The sequence below is a fragment of the Cyanistes caeruleus genome, chromosome 1 (genome assembly GCF_971803275.1).
Source record: "Cyanistes caeruleus chromosome 1, bCyaCae1.hap1.1, whole genome shotgun sequence".
NCBI lineage: Eukaryota > Metazoa > Chordata > Aves > Passeriformes > Paridae > Cyanistes > Cyanistes caeruleus.
Genome location: NC_141701.1, coordinates 27,023,071 through 27,045,788, shown reverse-complemented (window position 1 = coordinate 27,045,788; position 22,718 = coordinate 27,023,071). Strand labels below are relative to the sequence as shown.

At 36.1% G+C, this 22,718-nt stretch overlaps 1 protein-coding gene across 1 annotated transcript in view; it reads right to left on the bottom strand.

Annotated features, from left to right (window-relative positions):
• The window catches only part of CNGB3 (cyclic nucleotide gated channel subunit beta 3), a 58,490-nt gene that overhangs the window by 6,209 nt on the left and 29,563 nt on the right, over positions 1–22,718 (bottom strand). The window contains exons 7-15 of the mRNA XM_086883563.1: positions 22,657–22,707; positions 20,589–20,675; positions 18,894–18,958; positions 15,294–15,416; positions 8,012–8,153; positions 5,951–6,110; positions 5,470–5,567; positions 4,352–4,435; positions 2,706–2,824 (exon numbers count right to left, since the gene is read on the bottom strand). Coding sequence (XP_086739689.1) covers positions 2,706–2,824; positions 4,352–4,435; positions 5,470–5,567; positions 5,951–6,110; positions 8,012–8,153; positions 15,294–15,416; positions 18,894–18,958; positions 20,589–20,675; positions 22,657–22,707 — 929 coding nt within the window. The remainder of the gene's footprint in view (positions 1–2,705; positions 2,825–4,351; positions 4,436–5,469; positions 5,568–5,950; positions 6,111–8,011; positions 8,154–15,293; positions 15,417–18,893; positions 18,959–20,588; positions 20,676–22,656; positions 22,708–22,718) is intronic.

The following is a 22,718-nucleotide window of genomic DNA, read 5'->3' as shown; positions in this document are numbered from 1 at the left end:
ATGGCTTGTGTTATCAGATGAACATGCAAGGTTGTGGTGGCTCAGCTGGGCACCTATGTGCATATGAGGAAAACTGGTAAGTCAGGAATGGGAAATAGGTCTGCATCTTGTTTCTGAGAAGGATGTCAAACTCCAAAGGGCAGAGCCCATGGAAAAGCAGCAGCTACTACTCTGAGGGAAATCCTAGACCAAAGCACTGGAAAATGTCATCTTTCACAAAACTAAATAGTCCCTGTAGTTTGGATTTTTTATATAAAGTTTAAAATTACAGAACAGCTGAAAGCTGAAGCCAAGATCACACATTTAGAGGTCTTCCTGTCAAAAATTTGCATAAAATGGAGAAATGTTTTAGTTTTTCCAGAATTAACATTTTCTGATAGGAAATAGCTCTAGTGAAATATCAGTAAATGGATGAATGAGGACATCTGGCTTCAAGTATAACTTTCTCTGGGTTACTGAAATATTGTTATAACTGAATTTCTCTTGCTCTGAATTGTCTTTGCTGACGGGCTCTCATTAAGGCAACAATCTGTTCACTTCTGGTTCTGAAATTATTTTACTTCCCCAAACTGATATTATTTATACAGGAAAGTTGCAATGAGGCTAAAATGTTAATTGGAATTCCTATTACTTAATCCCTTTCTGTAATAATTTTCAAGGATGAAATTGGCAAGGAACATGTTTGATTGTTACTCTTGCATTGGCTCTCTAATATAATTCAGGGAATTTTTTGGAAATAAACAGTTTATATTTTCTTGAATTCCTTTGCTCCTGGAGACTTTTAAGCATTATTGACGAGCATTTTAAACAGAGTGAGATTAAATAGCAAGCATCTTATAAATCATGTACCTAAAACACTCAGAAGGAAGCTGACATATTTATCCAAACAGATCTTGGATTGTGGAAATCAGAAGGAAATCAGCCCGAGATCAGGTTATAACCATTATGAAGTAAGAGGAAAACTTGGATGTCCTAAAAAAAAGTAGTATGTAATCCATTAAAGAATATTTTTTCAATTTTCCTCTGATAAACTCTATTCAGAAGACCTTGACAAAATTTATATATAAAGGCACAATACAAACTCATTATTTTCTAGCACCTTGCCACTAGGAAGAGCATATCTCCACTGATGCACTTGATGTGTCATGTCTGCTAGTTGCTGTGGTTTTTCTCCTTGAGTTTATCCACTGCCTGACATTTTATATGCAAATTACACGTGTCTGAATGGGTTTGCTGCTGCAGTAGGTCAGTTATGAATAAAACAAGACTAGAAGTGTTAGTGTTATAGCATTGCTGAGGGTTTTGCTGGTCATATTGGCAATTATGTAAAGAGTAACACGTACTGGGAAATGAATCTTTAAAGGTCATTGTGTGGTTCTCACATGGAAACAAGCACTTACCTGTGTTAGATCAAAAGTGAAAAATTCCCTTCCTTGTTTTGAAACTAGCAGTTATCATTTCTCAGTTTAAAATACAAAGTTCTCACTTCAAATACCAGACTAATAAATAATTGAAAACCATGTGTGTGTTACATATGGGGCCTACTTTATCTTTTCCTTCTGCCTTCTCATTATTCAGCCCTTATTGGTGAGTTCATTCTCAGTCTTTCTGCATAACTCATAATATAGTCTTTTGGTTGAAGGCTTTGCTCAGGTAATTATATTGTCACTCAGAGAAATAACTTCCAAATAACCTTCTCAAAGAGCTGATATAATTTCACTTTCCCACTTAATGAACAAGTTCTGTAACTATGAGATATATCAGATGCTTGAGGTCTAAGCAAACTCTGTATGCACATCACTGGATAAACAGGAATGCTTCTCCTGCTACAAAGGGAGACACAACAAGAGGATGAATGCAAACCTGGCACAGAGCTGATTATTGTTTTTCAAAAGGCAGATTAAAGCTACCAGCAAGGGCATTAACAATAACAGGAAGGAAGCTGGAAGAAATCAAGGATCCAGTTTATCACTTGGAGTAGCACATTTATTTTATTACTTTTCCTTGGACCAGCCCCAGCAGGGGAGTGCAGTGCCTAAAAACTAGCTCTTGATTGGCTAACTGGGGAACATAGCACATAAGAGTTAATGGATTTTGCATAGAAAGTATATGCAGAATATAAAAACCATTTGTAGCCACCAGAAAAAAATTCTCATCCAGATAAATTCAGACAAAAAAATCTGGTCTATCCACTTTTTTCTTGTCTTGTATGCTAATACTTTTTCAAACCAGGTTGTCTGATTTTCAGCAATTTAATCAGCTCTTAAATGAACTATTTTTGGTTGCTATTTTAGATTTTTGTATCTATTCTGTTGAAAATTAATTTTCATATTTTCTAGCTGCTGTTTAAGGGCACCTAGTCTTATACAGACAATAAATTGACTTTGGTCCTCCTGTATTGCAGACAGCATAACAGGGAGATGTGGTAAATCTTTGAAATGCTAAAGAAGAAATTTGTCTCTATATTTCTGTGTGCATTGATCAAAACACTGGTTGCAGATCTTACCCTATTAATCACTGATGCTTCACTTAGATTTTCCTTCACTTACATGGCATCTTCTTGCTCAGTGTTCTCTTTGTTGATCCCACCCACTTTCTAGCCTGTCACCTCCTGATAGCTGTCATGCTTACCACAGAGAAGTTAAACAACAACTGATTATTTGACAAGTTCTAAAAAAAAGTATTAAAAATAGTGATGGACTTACCTGATCTCCCCAAATACAGCTCCTGCTCTTAGTGTAACCAGGACTTTGGTACCATCAGGGCCTCCAAGGACTTGAACTTCACCCTGTTTGATGATGTACATTTCTCTGCCAATCTCTCCCTGGGCATACAAACACATAAAGAACCCATGTTTTAGCAGTGGTTTTTGTTGCTAGAATAATATGACAGGTTCTTCTTTAACTACTTTTCTACTCTCTCATGATCAGAGGGTGTACCACTATTGTGAGGCAAAGCAGCAATTTATTTTTAATAGTGAAAAAGCGGCAGCAAAAGAGCCAGGACTGAAAATTTAGGGACTTTCACTTCCCATCTCTTCACTTGGTCCTCCAAGCTTGCATGCAGCATCTCCTTGGTGAAGTAGGGTGTGACCAACATACATCCAGGGAGAAGGTGGTTCCAACATTCCATACTACATGTTGCAGCATTAAAAAGATTGCTATGGCCGTTGGTAGCAGACTTATACAAATGAGAGGCCTTTTAACTCTGAATCAAGCTATAAAATGTTGATATTTCAATTTCTTATAACCTGTCTTTACTAATACTTGTTTGCTTCAGACTGCAGTATCAGGACATTAAATCTTGCTCTTCTTTCTCTGTTGTGTCAGAGTCCCAGCTTTAGTCTAAGATCCCTTCATGCTGTGTATTGTATAAGCAAACACAACAAACTACTCTTCCACCCTTCTTAGCCAACAGCAATTTTGGGATTGGTTTCGAAGGGACACTCTTGATCCTTTGGTGTATTCACAAATGTTTAACTTCTACACAGTGGAGTCAGTGGAGCTAGCCCAGCCAGGACCTTAGTGAACATGTTGGACCAGGACTGCTAAAGACAAGTTAAGGGGTTCTGATGGTCACTTGTGTCAGTGGTGGGACCCGTGGACCACTTGCCAGAACAGTAGTAGTATAAATTATAGTATATATAGTAGTATAATTACTATTCTTCTCTCCAAGCTTTAATTGTAACTTTGTCCTGTGTTTACATGCCTTCTGGAAAGAGACTTGGGCTCACTGGTCAGGAGCTGAGCTATTTACCTGTGAACTACCTGTCTGGCCAGGTTTAAGCCAAAATGCTGTGATGAGACAGACATCTTTGCTGAGAGACAGTGTGACAGCATTCAGCTGGAAACCTAGAGATGGCTCAGAGCTGTGAGTGAAGGTTCCAGTTCCTGGTGGAAAGAGCTTTACGGGATGCAGTGTATTTTCTACATTCTTAGATAATTCTGCCTAAGCATGTCTAAGTACACAAATGAAGCACAGACAAAGCATGATAGACTGAGATCTGTAGGCTGGGTTTGTATGTGTAGAAATATAGAAACATTAGGTTTGATCCATTTTAAGTATTAAAATTGCATGAGGTATCATTAGATAAGCCATATTTACATTAAATACTTTCCCATATTATTATAATTTCATGGTTGGTAATATAAGTAATAAAATCCATATTGCCTTGTTCTAGATTGAAATTTGAGAGCATATTTGTTGTTATTCCACAGAGTAGCTTAATTACTTTTATGTTTCTAATTCTGTCAGGATTAATTTTATTTAAAGGACATTATTGACCTATATTTGAACTCTTTTTCTAAAATACATAATATAATTCTTATTTGAATAAGACAAGAATGCTCACCTTTTTGCAGACAAAGTCACCAGGTAAATATACAATGGATTTCAACCTTAGCAGCATGTCATATATCATCTGGGTATCACAGCCCTGTAAAAATAGAGTTGATCACTCTGCTAATTCAGTATTAAAAGTGATTATTAGTGCCTCAAAATCCAACAATACAGGAATGACGCGGGAATTCCATAAGTGGAATGAAAACTCAAAACATCATAAAGGTCAGCTATTAAAGCTAAGAAAGGACTGAAAGGGTTATTATTTCAAATACTTATGAAGTCCTCTGTGGGTTAAACATATTTTCATTTTTTTATAAAGTGAATTTCTGTAGATCTAGATTTTCTGAGGAAGCTCAGTTAGTGTTATGTTCAGGGCTTTATGTGTCTTTTATGGTCATTTTATGGATTTTTTTTTTAACTGATTGAGGTGAAAACAACAGATCTTGTCAAATGCTCATAGGAATCTGTAATTTCATGTCTTCAGCACGTGTAGAAGAAAATGTACAGCCATGTAATTTTTATACAGGTATATCATGTGATTTCTTGCAAATATCCTAACAAGAAAATTTTCTGTGAGTACTTCTAGAAACTCAGGGTCTCCTTGCTTTTGTTCCAGAAATCTAATTTTAAGTACACATTGAAATTATAGCTCTGTAAAACTACCAGGGCAAGTAAAGAGAAAGCTCCTTTGCACAAAAACTGTGATGCAGCTTTATCTACACCAATGTTACATTGCCAGAACACATAGCATGGGTGATCTCTCAGGCAGACCTGCGTGGCTACAGCAAAGTGGACTGTGCCAAAAATTAGATTATTCTCTGTCTGACCCTTGAGATTAGTTATACTCTGAAGTCACTCACAGTCTGACCATACCATCAGCTACAGGATATCATCATAACAGGACTTGGTTTTAATCTCATTTGCTTTCTTTAAAGATCACTGCCTTGACACAAAAAAAATCCAAATGCAGGCACTTGGGTTTGTTTTGATGTCTCCATTCACTGAGACATTTCTTTGACTTGTTTTGCCTTCCATACTAAAAAACATGCACTTAAGTGCAAGATGCACAGAACAAGGTTTCTGTATGGAATACCACATATTTCTGCATTCTCCTGTGAAACTACTTGCTTTGAATAAGTCCACTTTGTTGACAATGGCAAAGTTCACATCAATTGCAACAGCTAATTGCATTTTGGTTGGCATCTGCTCCAATAATTCTGATTCATCTGAAAAAAAGAAAAAAAAAAGACAATTTAGAGAATGTCCACAAAAATTAGTATAAATAACTTAATGGAGTTATTCTAACACTTAAGAGTTCAACTGAGGAATCAGCTAATATGCTTTTACTAAGGTGCTTAATAAATCTTGTCTAAAATTATTATCAAAACATTATACATATAAAAACAAAAATATTAATGAATATAATTTGTAAAGTAGTACGAATCATATTGCTTTGTAGTGTCTTTCTTTTCCAAAGTAAGTTGAACAGCCTCCTCTCACTTCCCACGTGCAATTCAGAAAAGGAGAAATGTGAATTTCACCCTCTATCTGTATCTCTACAACCACTCTCTCTCAGACATGCTAAGTAACTGGAACTGAAAATCCTCACCCAGCATTCCTTGTGAGTCCCATGTGTATTCATACCAGGTTCGAACACGATTTTGCACCAATTTTGGAATAGAGTAAGTGTTCATATAGGAGACAGTGTTGTCCACACAGGACCGAAAGTAGTTCTGCCCTGCTGTTGCTGCTCCGATTACGTCTCTCATCTGCAAAAATCAACTGTTGTTACTACACATTTCAGAAAAAAATAGTCTTGATTTTAGTATCTTGTCAGCAACATATAAAAATAATGAAATACTTTTTGCAAAATCATGGACTAATTATGCACTTGGCTGCATGTTTTAAATAGGTGTTTCATCTGCTTTTTCAGAAACATTGCAGTTTTAATCTGATTGTCTTGGAAAGTGTAACATGATTTTAGAGGAATTGTTTCTGGGTTTTACCTTATCCTTCTCTCTTGTATTTCTGGACATGGATGAAAATTATAAATACTACTTCTGTTAAAAATCCATAGTAAGGCTACTCTGCATTTGGCACACAACGAAAATCAGAAGCGAAGCAAACAGGGCTGAATTTCAGTAATTACATCATCTGACACCGCTAGAATGAAGATTGTGCCATTTTTTAAGTAGTTAAGAGATCAGTTCTAACCTCTGAGAGCTGAAAGGTGACCTTAAGGTTTTTAGCACGGGAACATCATTTAACATTTCTACTCAAATGTGATTCAGTTCTTTAGGAAGTGGATGAGTTAATGTTCATAGATATTGCTTCTTCAAAAGAGTAAGTATTCAAATGTGATTTTAGTGAAATGGCTTCATATGGCAGCTTCCAGGGATTAATGTGCCATGGGCTGAATTTTGCTCTTTATTACGGAGTTGTAATTGACTGCAATGGGAATAACAATTTTTAGACAGGTGTGCTGAAGTGGGAATAACTCAGTAATTTTAAGGGTTCTTCGTAAACAGGAGTTATAACAAACAAAATGCAATGAAGCAGTTTGTGTGCTAAGGTTTAAAGTTTGAGACTGCAAATGACTATGCTGGTTACAAAAAGTGATCTGCAGAATCTTCTTGGGGAAATGAGGCTTTCTTTAATAGTCATAAAATTTAGGCAAAAATTATAAATACACAAACTCTGAGGTTTAATTATGTATACTTGACTTGAATAGTTTTCCAGAAGAAATACTTTATATGTATGCTTTGTTTTATTTTTGGTAATTCTGGATTATGGAGGAATTTTAAATCCTATCAGGAAGAGTCTAGTGATGGTTGCTCCTTCTTGCAGTTCCAAAGAACAAGTGACATATGCACCCTCTAACTGCTTGATTGAACTTTTCAAATGCTGTATTCAAAATAAGAATTAAATTTCAGGTTTAATTTTGTTTCTTTTTTTTAAAAATAATTTATTTTATAACAGGCATGGACAAATCAAAAAGTCTGGAATGGTTTCTACAGAAACTGATAAGGCACAGCCTCACTCAGAAACCTCAGAATTTGTTTTTCTGTAGGCATTGTGTTTTAAAACCTATGATCTAAAGCCCAGTTTAAACAAACTAGAAATATTTAAATTATATTAATTTGGAAATATAACTTATTTTCTGTGCTATGGGCTTTTTTTTTCCCTCCTGCCAAATGGGAACCAAGATAAATAGAAACCAGTTTTCAGATTGACAAATATATTGTAATTTGTGAGAAGAGATCAGTTCTAGTTTGACAAAAATAATGGGATTTCCATTAACAGAATCCTATTGATAGTAGTACTAAGCATGACTTATTCAACAGTTACAATTTTTATTTCAGATTTAACAGTATAATGTGAATGTGGGGGATTTGTCTCCTTGGCTCTGAGGAAGGAAAAAAAAGGAACCATACATAGTTTCAAAAGTTATCTATGTCCTGCACAGTCTTGGCTTTTAAACAGCTTGTGTGCAAAAGAGCTGCAAGACAGGGAACTGATTAAATATATGTATTTATCAGAAAAATATTTGACATTGAAATAAAGGACAGAAACTAAACTTTTTCCTAGAACTAAATGCCATTAAATCGAATATATCACCACTACATTACAGTAATTTGAATATAATTTGTTACTGATTTTTTTTATGTACCTGGCCAATTAAGCTGGAGAAGACAAAGACGCCCATGAAATAATTCAGCAGTTGAAACACTATCTCAAACAGTGTTTGTGGTTCTGCAAGGCCACCGATGGTGATTAAACTACGAACTGCCCAGTAGTAACACCTCAGGTACCTGTGAATACAAACAGCATTTTTGTTAGACTGCAGCTTCTTATAGGTTTGAAGTTAAGCATATGCCTACCTGAACTGGGCCTTTCAGTGATGCTTTTCAGTCCAAAAGACTTTCAGCATTTTATAAATGGTTATGAGAAGTTTATGAATTGATAAATTCGTATAGTTATAGTTAAATTCAAAGTTACATTGGTCAAGTTGAGCTGAGTGTTCTCATGGACAGCAAAATAAAAATGTATGGGAAATGCAGCTCCAATTTACTATTCTCTAGTAACTCTAGGTAGCATTAAAGAAGGCTTGTGTACAAAATTGCCAAGATGGACATTACCGTGTTAGAATACTACCAGTGAAGATGGTCAAAAGCAGTGTAAAAGTGTTAGAGGCTTTCCAGAGTCTCTCTGTAGCAGCATAATAGGTGCTCAAACACTTGAAGGTCCCCTTCATGGCTTTCATTTGATGACACCAGTGCAAAGCCTTATGGTGGGAATGAAAAATGTAATATTGTTCTTCTTTTGTTCACTTTTATTCCTTTTGCTGTGCTGGTCTTTCCCCCCACTCTGCTTCTGAGCATCCTTCATTGGCTCTACTGGGTTATGTCAAAAAAGTGACATATTTCCACAAGCTGTGTGTTAATCCAGTTTTTCCAAACCACTTCACTAATTCAGCACTGAAAGGTTGACTCCTCTATTGACATCTCCTAGTTGCTAGTCTCCACAACTCCTGTCACCTTAACAAGCTCTTTCTTGCCTTTTTCACTACAGAACCTTCTGTGTTCAAGTAGTGTATTTCTACTAGTATGATAACACAAGCTTATGAAAGCAATAAAGAACCTGAACAGAATGCTTTTTAAAAAGTGCCTTGGCATGTCAAAAATTCTGGTTTAATTTTCATTCTAGAACATGGTACCACAAGCAATGCAGCATTGTGGTGGGGAATAAGTAGTTCAAACCTTTGTTGTGAAAATGCTATAATTTCCTTCTTTTCTGAGCAAACAAGTAATTGGTTTAGGTGTATTTTTAAAAGCCTGCTATTAATTACAATGTGACTTCCTAAATTTCTATACCATCAGACTTCAGCTTTGCTGAAGAATGGGAGTGGAACTTCATCTCCCTTAATTATAAAGTGGGATTTTCTTTTACTTCAGCTGTGACTACTGCTTCTGAAGCAATGAGGATTCCTTATGTGTGTTGAATTTTGTTGCATTTTAAATAATAACTAAAAAAAACCCAAACAACCCCTGCCCCCAAACATAAGACACAGAAGAAATATTTTTGGAGAGAAGTTTGTTTTGAAGTAGAAAGTCTTGCATGAGTCTTCTCATGCCTGCTCTGAACCTGAGGCCACCTGGTCTGCTTGCAGACCTCAGGTATTTCAGACTCCTCTCTTTTTAAGATGTGAACTCTGCTCTAATAAGGGGTTCACATAATAATACAACTGGAGGGTCAGTTTTGTGCAAATATGAGAAAATAAACTCACAATAGCAGCCAATTCCAGAGGTTTGTTTTTTCTTAAATCATTTGAAAGTGTTTTCAAAGTTTCACCCAAAATGTAAGGCTTTACCAAGCAATTGATATCTACTTTTCATTAAAAAGTCCCTTTTTTCTTGGTTTCAGATTAATAAAATGCAATGATCACTTTCCGATAGTTTTCTAGTTTTAGATGTTAAATCAGAACTGGCCATTTTCATACAGAGTCCTTAAATAAAAAATTCATTGCATGTTTTCCATCTTATCATTTTTCCTTGTTAGGGATGCAAAATGAAATGCTATATTATGCCACAATAATATTTTCACTTGGGATAAAAAAAAAAATCACATATGCATGTTTCCAGCAAAGTATGCATAAGTGGCAGCTTTTACTTAGACTTCTGTAGCATAAACAAATAATATGAAAAGGATTCAGGTCTGTTTTGGAAGAATTACAGATTTAAGCATTAAAGGATGCTTTTAGCTTGGCTGAGGGGAATTATGTAAAGCATATTAATATCATGATATCATATTGGTTTGCCATAACTGAGAATGCTGTGGTGCTTGAAACATGTATAATTGGGTAATATAAAAGTAAAGAAATTAACATTACTTCTGTGATACTTACTTTAGGAAACAAAAAGTAATTAAGTGACTCCCTCACCCACAATGGCTTTGTGTGCCAAGTCTGTTAACTCCACCATGATAGACATTATAATCTTTATTCTGGGAATGTCTACAAAGAATGAAAGCAGCTCCTCAGAGGAGTTTAGGGGTCACATTCTTCTTTGCAGTGTTGTAAGTCCAAAATGTGAGGTTTTTTGGTTTTTTTTTTAATCTCTTCCTACCGTTTATTAAGATTTAGTTAATATACTGTGATTTCAAACTTCATGCTTTCATACTTCAAAAGAAGTATGTGCCTTTCTATTAGCAAGGCACGTGATGTTCTCTATCTCCTTGGAACAGGTTTTCTCCATTTATGCATTTTTGTTTTTATTTTAATCTGAAATGAAAGTTGCACAGTTGAAATACAGAGCAGCTTTCTTCTTCCCTAAGAAGGGGGGAAATGATATTGTAAATTATGTTTAAGGAAAGCCAGGAAAAAAGAACTTGTATTTCAAAAGTATTAGCAGCTCTGCTTCCTACCAGCATGTGTCTGGAAACTATCGCTGTTCACTGTACAGTTTACCAGCCTGCTATAAAATTACTGTTAAAGTAAACAACAGTCATGAGACAAGAAAGGGATTTTTGCCTCTGCACATCATGAGAGTATGTTTATCCTTCAGGCAATCAAACTACTAGATTTTTCCTTAAAAAAAAAATGCTAAGTATGAAAACATTTAGAATGCAAATAAGATGTAATATTACATCAGTAGAAATATCTTTTGCAGGAAAGTCCACTTCAGAATACGCTAATCCTTCATGGTTTTGGTTAGTGCAGGTAAATCAAGTCTTTGTGCATGTGTCTCTCAGCTCTTGAGGTGGTATTTACATATTCATATCAGCTCAGGGAAGCATGGTTTCAGGACTATCACGTTTGACTCTTAGTTTACAGGCAGGATGGGTTTAAGCAGAGTAAAGCTGCAGTCTTTCTAAACTAATGACTTCCTTCTTGTTCCCTCCTCTAGAGTGACGTGTTCATCAGGTGCCTGTGGGTCTGATGATCTCAGACACAGTGGAGCAAACGATAAAACTTTTACTCAAGAAAGTATGGCTGTGGGTAGCAGGTCCGAAAGTCTGACATATGAGCTGGGCTGTGCATTCACAGCTTGTCTGGAGGCACAAAACTGTCTTTGCATAGCAAGCACTGTGATCGTGACACATCAGACCTATTGCAAGAGCAATGCACAGCTGATACCCATGGGACACATTTCAAGATTTGCCAGTCTCACTGTGCATTGGGCAATGCATACCAAAGGAGTTGATTTGTTCTAGACACGTACAGCGACCATTTTCTGGGACTTGCAGATATCCACTAAGTCTGTGCCCAGAACAGGAAGGCAGACTACAGAGAAACATTATTGGGATGCAAATAGATGTCTTAAATTTGCCAAATAATTTTGCAGACTGCCTGTGGATGACTTGTAAACAGCAGAAGCACACCGTGAGCAAAATGAAATGATTCGGGTTTTTTTTTTCGAATTTACTGCTGACCTGGAGGGTTTGCATGAGAATATCAGCTCCCTAGTTTCTCTGTGAGCAGTGATGAAAGAGATACTTCTTTGGAACAATCCAGAGCAATGACATTACACTGAATCCCTGAAAAAAGATTTGTCCACTTTCCTCAGTAATTAGGGAGATTGATCTTTTACTTAGGTAGTTAAATTAGATTGTAAATACACACATATAGTTGAAACTGTCCACTTAAGAAACCTTTTCAATATCTGTCCCTGCATAAACTCTACACTCTGGTGTTGCATTAGTGATGCTGTGCTTCTGCATTAGGAGAGACTGAGGTCTTACCTAACCCAAGCTTATGAGTGCACTTTTAATGCTGGGAACACTGTGTGTGGCTAATTTGGGTGTGTTGCAGGGAGGTAAAGTTGACTGCCTTTTACATCTCAAGTCAAAGGCTTTGACTGAAGGCTGCTGTACAAAAGAGCTCAAATCATAGACTGACACTAATACTTTAGAGTCTGGACAAGAGCCAGAAAGGAATAGAGCTTGCAGAAATTTGCAGAAGATCTATTTTGATAATTTTGCTTGTGATTTGAGTGTTGTGTATAGCTGTTAGCTATAGATTTAGTTCACCAGCTAGTGTGCTTGCTCAGGAGCATGTATGTAATCAAACTTATAGAGGAAACTGCTGTCTCTTAATTCTTTTTAGCCTGAGAAGAAAAAAAACCTAGGAGTGCTGACATTCTTAAGAACTGGTTTTGGCCATAACTAGCAATCTTTTATGGACACAGTAGGGATTCTACATAAAGCATTAATAATACATAATGCCACTAAATCAGTGCCAGATCATTTTCTGTGGGTTGGTGTAATCTGAGACAGCTAGAATTTTGCTTTACTTGTCAAGCTGCTTACAGTCATTTTTTAAAATTAGCTAAGTATCTATGTTTCCCTATTCTTCCTTCTGAATGTTTCCATTCTTTGTGAGACTACTGGCATATTTTTCTTCAAATATTATCAACCCTGAATGCTCTGTGAAAGCAAATTGTAAATTCACTGCTGTGCCATAATATATGCTGCAGCACTAGCCACCTTTCCTGATGAATTGTTCTTATATCTGCTTTCTTAATGAGTCAATATACCTAGAAGTATGTTGTCTGATAAGTTTAAATTCACTTACATCCCCAGTTATAACTAATGTTCACACGATGTCTCTGTGTGTGAAAAAATCCTCAAACATTTGATGATTAAATTTTATGTCATGCCTAATTCTCAAAGGCAATGACTGTTCCACACAGTCAGCATTTGCTGTTAGTGGGATACAAAGCTGTACTTTAGGAAATGCAGCTCGTTGCAGAATTCTCTTTGGGGTTCCATGTTCATGGCACTACATATTCCAGTATGAGTTAGATACAGACAAAAGAATAAAGTCATACACTCACTAAACAATTGTCAGGATGAAGTGGATTAATGGCTTAATGAGGTTTAGATGGATATATCATAGAACCATTGAATGGTTTGAGTTGCTAGGGACCTTAAAGATTATTCAGTTCCAACACCCCTACAATGGGAGGGACACCTTCCACTAGACCAGATTGCTCAGAGCCCCATCCAGCCTGGCCTTGAACACCGTCATGGATTGGGAGTCTTCACAGTCTCTCTGGGCAACCTGTTACAGTGCCTTACCACCCTTATAGTAAGGAATTTCTTCCTAATATCTAATTTAAAGGTGTCCTTTTTCAGTTTAAAGCCATTCCCCCTTGCTCTATCTCTGCATGCCCTTGTAAAAATTCCCCGTGCTGCATTCTTGTAGGCTCCCCTTTAGGTACAGGAAGGTGCTAGAAGTTCTCCCCAGTGCCTTCACTTTGGGCTGTACGATCCCAAGGTAGGTAGGAAAGGTTCTCCAGCCCTGTGATTAACTTAGTGGCCTTCTCTGGACTCATTCCAACAGATAATGTTTTTCTTGTATTTGGCTATTTGGATATCGAAACATGCATTTTATTTAAGAACCTCAGTTTAATGCAGAACTTGAATTATCATTTTATTATCATGTTTATAAAACAAATCTTCTCTACATTCCAAGTGATTGCAGTGTGACTTCATTTGAGAACTTTTTCTTGTGTCCTCATGGAAAGGTATCACAAAATATTGAAAATCCTGGCCACTGCTAGGGTACAACTGCATTGTCTGTGGTAAACCCAATAAATTTCTACCAATTATTTTTCTGAGAAAAGTGTGAAATATTTTTCTCTGTGAAAAACAGGTAATTCTTTCTTGCCTGTTCTGAACACTGAGTAAACTCTCCAGTTTCAGAGTTTTTAGGTTTCTTATTCTTATGTACCTTATTTTTTTGGGGTATGAGGCAAGTATTTCCAAGAATCGCATTAACAGAAAACAGCTATAATGGAAATTGCTTCTGCATTTTTCTTGTCAGATTTCTGGAAACCTCAATCCTGTAAATGAACACCCATCTATAACTTTACTTACATTAGTGGTCCACTAAGCACCATGACCCTGCTTGCACATGTCTGACTGCAGTACTCAAGGTGTATATTTTAATGGTGTGTGGAAACTTCTGACATGTCTTTCTTTCAAGAGATAACCATAAAATATCCATGCTGGTTTGCACAAAGTGTAAACTCTCAAAGGCTATTTTCTTATCCTTCAAGGTAGTGACTTGACACCAAACTTGTGAAGTTTGACAAAACTACAAACAAGAGGAGCACATCTCCAAGAGAAAGGTGAAAGGTTGTTTAGAAGGCAATTTATGACAGAGTAAGATACTCTATGTGTTTTTGCAAGGAATGTAATCAAAGAGCAAATTGAGCTTCTATGGCTTTATCTATATTATGGCCTTTGAAAGAAATAAGTTTTCATACAGCTGAACCTACTAGATACATCTTTACAAAACTACACCGAATATACTATGACTTTGCTTTTTTATCTTACTTCATCATCTTAGTAAATGGTCCTTACCTGGCACCTGACCAGTGCTGTCACAAGGAGTTTGTGGAAAATTGTGCTAAAATCCAGTTGTTTCACCTGAAGACACTCTGATAATATTTAAGCATGACCTTCTCAAAAGATCAGAGAGAGCTGGTGGAATTTTTTTCAGACCAATCACCATGGTGTAGAGGGACTAAAATGTTGCACTTTTAATGGCATGGTGCTGTGTGGCAGCAAAAAATCTCCCAAATTCTCCCTGTGTTTCCTGTGAGGGATTGCTATACAATCCTTTTAACAGTTCCCATATGCATATACAACCAGCAAGTTTAATTTATGACCCTTGTTGCTTTCTAAATGTTTAATTAAGTTAGCACTTAGCACTGACTCATAAACCTATAAAAGCTGGAAGTGGTGATCTGATTATTCACTGCACCTGCCCTCCAAATATATGTTAGTATTGAAAGCTGCTGATCAGCAGTCATGATGATAAAACTTTGCTATTCAAGCACTTAAAAAGTAAGGGCATACCCTGCAAGTAGTGGCATGGGAGAAGGATGGGGAGGCAGGAATGAGCAAAATAAAAAAAAAACCTCTTGCAAAAGAAAAAGACTTACATGTTTCCTTCGCCATCATAGACCCATCTAGTGCTGCCAATTCCTTCATAGTCTGAAGCCCAATAATACAGGCATGCATTAATGTGCAAGATAAACAGCAAGTATCCAGTTGTTCGAATGACCCTATAAAAGTCAACAGATTCCTGTTAAACAACTTAATTTTTTCCTTTTTAAAAAAATATAGAACCATTACTTTTTTGGATTAACAGTGTTAATGTTAAGCACACAATAAGTAGTTCCCCACCTGTATTGATTTTATGAAAAAATAGCTGGCAGTTTCCCATCTCTCACTTCTGTCCAAGGTCAAATAAATATCTTCACTAGCTTATTTGACAAGGGATAATATTCAAATTATGGTTCCCTGAGGAGTTTATAGTCCACTTCTTTAAATGCCTATGAATATTTCCAGAAATTTGAAGCTATATATTAATGAGGATACAGGGTAAAAAATAATGTGTTTCCCCAATTCAATCCAAGATAGGCTCTAAACTTGTGAACCAAAGCCAAGAAATGTCTGAGGTCAGAAATGAACTGCTTTACAAGACCTAGAGTATAAACCTGCAGTAGACCCTCTAAATAGTATGATTTAGTTGCTACAGCAGGAGTTATATCATTCCTAATCCCAGTTCTTATGCTTATGGCCAATTCTTTGAAGAATACCAATGATGAACTGCTTAAGCACCAAGCAGCTTTCTGTTTAATACAACAATGATCTCATTGTATATCCCCTGTTCAGTGCATGGGGATCAAAAGAAAGATCTCCTGGATTTAGATCTCTATTGAAATATTCATGCAAGCAGGGGATAAATAAGCAGGCAAAGTGCAGGACTTGCCTAAACACAGGCTGGTAGTTAATGAGTTTATCTGCTACAGCTAGAATTCAATGCAGCATGCAGTGCAGAATAACTGAGAAAGTGGTTTTATGGTATTTAATAAAATCTAACTAAGTTTGGTCTATAAACAAAGTTAGAGGGAGCTAATATCTCTGTGGTTACTTCATTAAGCACTCCTTTGCTGCTTCTTCAGGTGCCTTTGTGTGCCCTCGTTGGCCTCTCAATGCCGTTAGATAAATCTACCTAAATGTACTCTTCTTCTTTATGATGCTCACAAATGAACTCCATTTCTCTGTTTAAAAGTTGGTGTGCTTCCAGGACAGCTCTGTTTAGTATTGCAAGCTATAGACAACAGCAGAGAGCTGTTGTAACCTAGTAATGTTGCAATATTGCCCATGCTAGGTCTTCTGTTCAAGTTTGAATCCATGAAAATGGACTCCTGAGGTCTGAGTGAAGATTCAGAAAACCTTTGCTTTGTTATATTTCTCCAGACATATGTTGAATTTATCACAATGAGAAGATGTAAGTAACTTGTGCTAGCTCTATTCATGCAAACTCAAACTAATTAGTTTGAGAAGAAAATTCCCCCAGTTTTGTGCACCTGCTGTGTAGAAACTTAGTTTGATATTATCTAATTAATTGATATCTTATTGCTGAAATTGTGGCTATACCAATCTCAGACCAAAGCAAGATTACCACATTAAAATAAAATGCAGTAGTTTGCACAAAAAGACTGAGGTTTTTAAGTTTTTTTAGCTCCTCCATTACCCTTCTGTATAACTACCTCTGTTTTCCATTTGTCAATGAGCAAAACCAGGAGTCAGTGCTTTCTGAAGTGCAAATTAGAAAATAGATTCACTTTGTAATATTTAAATTCTGAAGTTTACATTCTGCAAGTGATTTAATATTGGAAATATGGGTAGGCCTTTGACCAGGAAGCAAAGACACAAGCAACAACACACAGTGGTGGTTCTTAACCAATATCATGGTAAAAACTCTCTGGCAGGGCAGAGTAGCTGGCTCTGTCATTCCAGATCTTGCTCTGTGTGTCTTAGCCTTTCTGAATGAGCACCTTTCCTGTTTTTTGACATGTAAATGAACATCATATCCTTCAAAGTTGCTCTAGCTTGAAGGAATACACATCCCCTTCACAACTTGTCCTTTGGACATTCATCTCCCATTCCATATTTTGATAATAGTAGGAAATTCTGTCCCTTGGAAAACTTTATTTGGGTGAAAATGAGTTTTAAATTTGTTCCCATTTCTTTGAAATCCACATGCACACAGCAGTATTGTTACATACAAACTACTTGATTCAGAATGGTCTATATTATTGTATACTATCTATATTATATATACAGTATCTCCCAATACTCACAGCAAGTATTATAGGAGATACAGAAAAATCATTGAATTATGAATCCAAAAAGCAAAGGATATAATATGGAAAATAATTAATTTTAAAACAATTAATTTTAAAGCTCATCAATACTAGAAAAATTTAAACATGATAAACAGATGATGACCCATTTTTTAAAATGAAATTAGAAACTGGAGAAGGGAGACATTCAGAAACTGACAAGAAATTTCTTCATGTTGTGGAAATTCAGTCCTCTCTTGAACAAAAACAATTATAAAATAAAAAAATAAAAAAATTAAAACAAAACAAAAAACCCAAATCAAACCAAAAAGGAATCTTCCATGAGTGAAAAGAGAGGGCAATATTAGAATAAGTTTTGTGAACGTCAGCATCTCAAAAATATTTTAGTAGAATTTTCAAACTTTTAAGTTTTTCTTTATTTCACAGGTACATGAAAAAAAATGAAAGAGAGGATATTTGAACCTCTTTTTGAAATTTATTTTGTTTTAAAATCTCATAAAATATCTCATTTGAATGTATTAATATCAAGTGTACTGTTTAAGTGCAATAATCTCTGAAATAGGGTAAGATGGTAACCAATATATTTCTGCAGCACCAGCAGACTGGAGCAATACATGCCCCAAAACTGGGACAGGGAAAAGGATCTGTTGGTGTAGGTATTACCCAAGATAAACTAGGCCTAATGACATTGACAATAATGATGATGGTGACAAAGCAGATGGGTTCATAGCATCTTAGCAGCATCACTGACAGCTGAGGGGCCTATGAAACTTGCCATAGTGATGTCCATGGTCTACTTGAGCTGGATCCAAAATTCTTTCTGTCAGTGGAGAAGGTGAGAACACAGTTCGGCAGACTACAGTTATAATCACTATTTGAGAACTGTGTGGAATTGATTCTCCTTCCAACTGTAGTCAGTGCAGTGAAGGATCAAGTTTCTGTATATGCCAGGTTCATGGGGAGAGCATGTTTGAAGAAAAATGTTGACACAGGCTCAGGCTCATAACTCCTATTACGTACAAATAAACAGCTACTGAGGATTTGGAACAGCTATTAACAACCTAAAGAAAGTGTCCTTTAGCTCTTTCAGCAAAGAAACTTTCTGAAACTTCTGATCAATTAAATTTTCACAGAAGCCTCTGTTTGGTGAATATTTTGCCTGAACTAGGCCAGCTGAAGTGAGCTAGATTTCATACATAAGTGAGGCCTTATATATATATTACTTTAATGATCACCATAAAGACAGATATTTTAAAAAAACCCTTTAAAATGAACAGTTAAAGCTGTATCATATTCCACCCAATGCTTAAATGACAACTCATGAAGTCACTTGAAATGCATTCTGTGCCAAGCTTTGCATGCTACTTGAGTTTTATCAGCACATACCTGTAGATGTATGCTTTTTCCATAATAGCTTCCAAACGATCATTAAACTCAAAGAATGTGTTATGCTGAATGGAAAACAAATGAAAGTAATCCAATCACTATGTTTCAGTACACATTGTTTTTATAATACTACTGGCATCAATTCACATGCACATTTTGCAAATGGATTTTTCAGTGATCAGACTTTCTATAAATATTGGTTCTGGCTAGGACAGGGTTAATTTTTGCAGCAGCTGGGAGGTGCATGGCTAGGACTGGATGTTATTCCATACCACCTCAGGGCATTGCTGGGGGTGGGATAAAGGGGCTGTCTCTTCCAGGGAAGAAAGGTGTTTCTTCCTATTGAGAAAATCTAGCAGAGGGAGCTGTCTGGTATTGTTTATTATTGGGGAGTTTTTCCATGTGAATAATTTCTTTTCTTACACCCTCTGTCATTAGCAATGTTGTTGTAAGTGTTCATTTTCTTATCTCCTTGTTTCCAGTAAATTGTTCTTTTCTCTAGCTGAGATCATTGCCTTTTTTGTCTCTAGTTGAAGGGGGAGAGGGACCAGCATACAGTTTTATTGGGAGTACTAAATTGGAGAATGCTATTCCTAAACCATGACAAACATTTAACCAAAATGTGAACTGGAAAGCAAAGATAAATTTGAGTCAAGTGTTTTTCTGGGTGTTGAGTATCCCCTTAATCTGATTACAGAAATAACCTTGCTATTTGGGTCAGAGTACTGCAGGTGAGCAACTTCTGCTTCCTCAAACATACATAATTGCTTGGGCAACATGATCACAAAAAATTGCAGGCATTTTTTCTCTTCCTGAAATTCCAGTAATTTTCAGTAAGTGATCATATGTATCAACAGCCACATACTAGAGGATACTTTGTGGTACCAATGGCAGCTGTATCGAATTCTTCCTGTTTAGTATTTGCAGCTGATGTTTAGTGTAGCTTTTTAATTTGTTTTTGTTCAGTACACAGCTGGTTTCTAATACAAGGTACTATTTAACTTTTCATTCTTTCATATTATTTTGGTTCTTATTGAAGGAATTTTTAAGTTTTATTGAATATCAAAGTGAAGAACATCTTCATTTTATTGTCAGAGGTCTTGTGTTCCCCTCCAGCTTTAAATGAAAATCAATTCTTTGTCAATGTTGATTGTGTGCAGAGAAATGTATTTAACCAGGAGTGGCCTGCTAGGTTCTCCTGTGTTCTAATTCCTTCTCAGACCTTTCATTACACAACTCCAAGTGTCTTTGGACTCAACAACAAAAGTAACTTTGTGCTTTATAGGTATTCTGTGTATCATTTTTGTCCTTTAAATTACCTCCTTTGCTTTTAAACACCTGACATAAACAATAGAAGGGGAAAGTACTTTGGCATTAATTTGTATTTTTTTAATCTTTGAAAAATAAGCAGGTAATTTGAGATTAATTTAAATAGCGTGAAAAACCTAGCTTTAGTCAAAAAAATACTTATTGAAATTAGGAAATAACAAAGTCAGAAGAAAAATAAGAAAATTAGGGCTTCATTTGGCTAGACTATGACTGGTATTTTTTGTTTCTTTATTTAGTTATGTTGTACCTCAGTCTGAAGATATTTACAGTTTCTAAATTTCATATTCATAAATATTAGAAAACAATGTGTTGCATTGCAAAAACATCTAGGCATGGTGAGCCATCCATCACTAACACAGATCTTACCTTTAGCATCCTGTTTGCTCGAAGTGCTGGATTAAATCCAAAGAAGAAGTATAAAATGTCAAATGGAATCACTGATATCACATCAAGCTGTTGAAGAGCAGAGAGGTCAATTTAAACTTCACAGTAATCATAATGTATTTATTTGCTGTCAAAAACCTGCTTAGACTGATTCATGACTGCAATAATATTTGAAGAGTCAGCATGCTAAGCATGTAGCTTCCTAAGTACTGGCATATAAGATTATCTCCTTGAAAACACCAAGAGCTTGGCTCTGCCCTGCTTTGAGTCCCCTGTGCCTGAGATTTTAATCTGTTTTGTGTGGATTATTAACAGTCTCTTATATATTTGATTATTATTTTTATAATTATAATTTGATTATAATTTGATATTACATTCTGTTTTTTCAGTTGTAGCTCTGACCAGACTAAAATGTTTGGCATGTGGTTGGTGAGTGGAGGTGGGGAGGCCACTACACAAGCACTTCTTAAAAGTCTTTCAGCTTTTAGAACAAGGCTACCTAAAGCAATTTGAGGGACCACTCAGTGAGATGGTGAGTTAGATTTCTTGCTTGCAACCTGCAGAAGGCATGTGTTCCAAACATCAGATTCACCATAGGATGATAAATTTGGCTGGGTTTTTTTGGTTGGTTGGTTGGTTGGTTTGGGTTTTTAATTTTTTTTTTTAATAGATTTTTTTTCTTCCATTATATTTGTATGCTGCTTCCTCCCATTACACTAAGGTTTCCAACATCTCCCTGCAGTCCATCATCTAAGTGATTACTCTTATCTGCATGCTTTATTCTTTCCTAAGATAAAGTAGGAAAGCTGTGGGACATTTATCTTTTCCTTTTTAAAGATCCTGGGATGCCTTACTTTGTTGTTGTTTTTGCTTGGGAGTAATAGAGGGATGTGGAACTCTGGGCTTCATCTCTCTGTAATCTGAAATACCTTTGCAATGAGGGGTGAAAATTGTGTTGGCAGCAGCCAGCCTGCAGCACTGACCTTTTATTCTATGTGAGTAATGAGCAATTAATACCTGAACAGTGTGCAAAGTAAACCAAAAAATTGATTGAGACAAACAGCCTCTTATGGTCTCTCTCTCCCCTGCTCTCAGACACATGTCTAAGAGGGAAAATTTAGTCTAAAGTGCATTAATATCAGTAACTGCTAATTAGCATTTAGTCATATGACAAATTCCCACATTATATCTATATCTTGCATGTGGTTAGATCCTCAACTCCCATTAGTTTCTCCAGAAATCAAGAGCCCTAAATATACAGTGAGTGTGAACTTAAAATAAAACCATACCAATCCATTTCAGTCTCTTGCTTTAGGGTTCACTCTGTCGAACTCATTTGACTCTATAGTGTATATCCTGCACTTTTACATAGCTTAATATCAAGTATTTAAGTAATGATACCACAGTCACTGAGAAAAAATTAACTCTGAAGAAGGCAGGTGCAAAAGTGGAGAGGGCAATAACAGATGTGTGCTTAGTGTCACAGAGCTCTACATCTATCAGGAATTAAAAAAACTACCTATTTTCCACTGGCAAAATAACCCAAACATTTAGGAGCAACATTAACAATTTTCCTAAATCAAACACATCTTTGTTTTTACGAAGTGCCATGAGTATCTCTGAATTTTTGATTGCTCCTGTGAGTGATGAACTGTTCAGTACAATGAGGTACTTCAAATGAGTTTACAGAATAGAGTTATCATCTCTCTTCAGGAGTTTTAACTTTTTTTAATGAATCTCTGGCAAATGGGGCTATTGTCTTTAGTGTGTGCTGGGATGACTTCACAAAAACTAATCAAATTCTATTTTATTAATTTATTATAATTCCAAAATAATATTTAGAATTGCGTTTAAAGACTGTTTATGAAGATGGCAGTCTTTAGTGGTGAGCTTTTCAGCAGTATTTTCAGCTGAGCACTGATATGCCATTGATGCAATGCTTTCTGGTGATATTCTTAAACCAACAGTGATTTTCAGTGATTGAAAAAAAATCCTGTGAAATAGTAGAGCCAGAACTTCACCTGATATCAGTAACACAGGATTTACTTACCCTAAACTTCACAGTGCTCCGGTAGAATTTTTCTGTTTCTGCTCTGTCTGACTACAGTGATA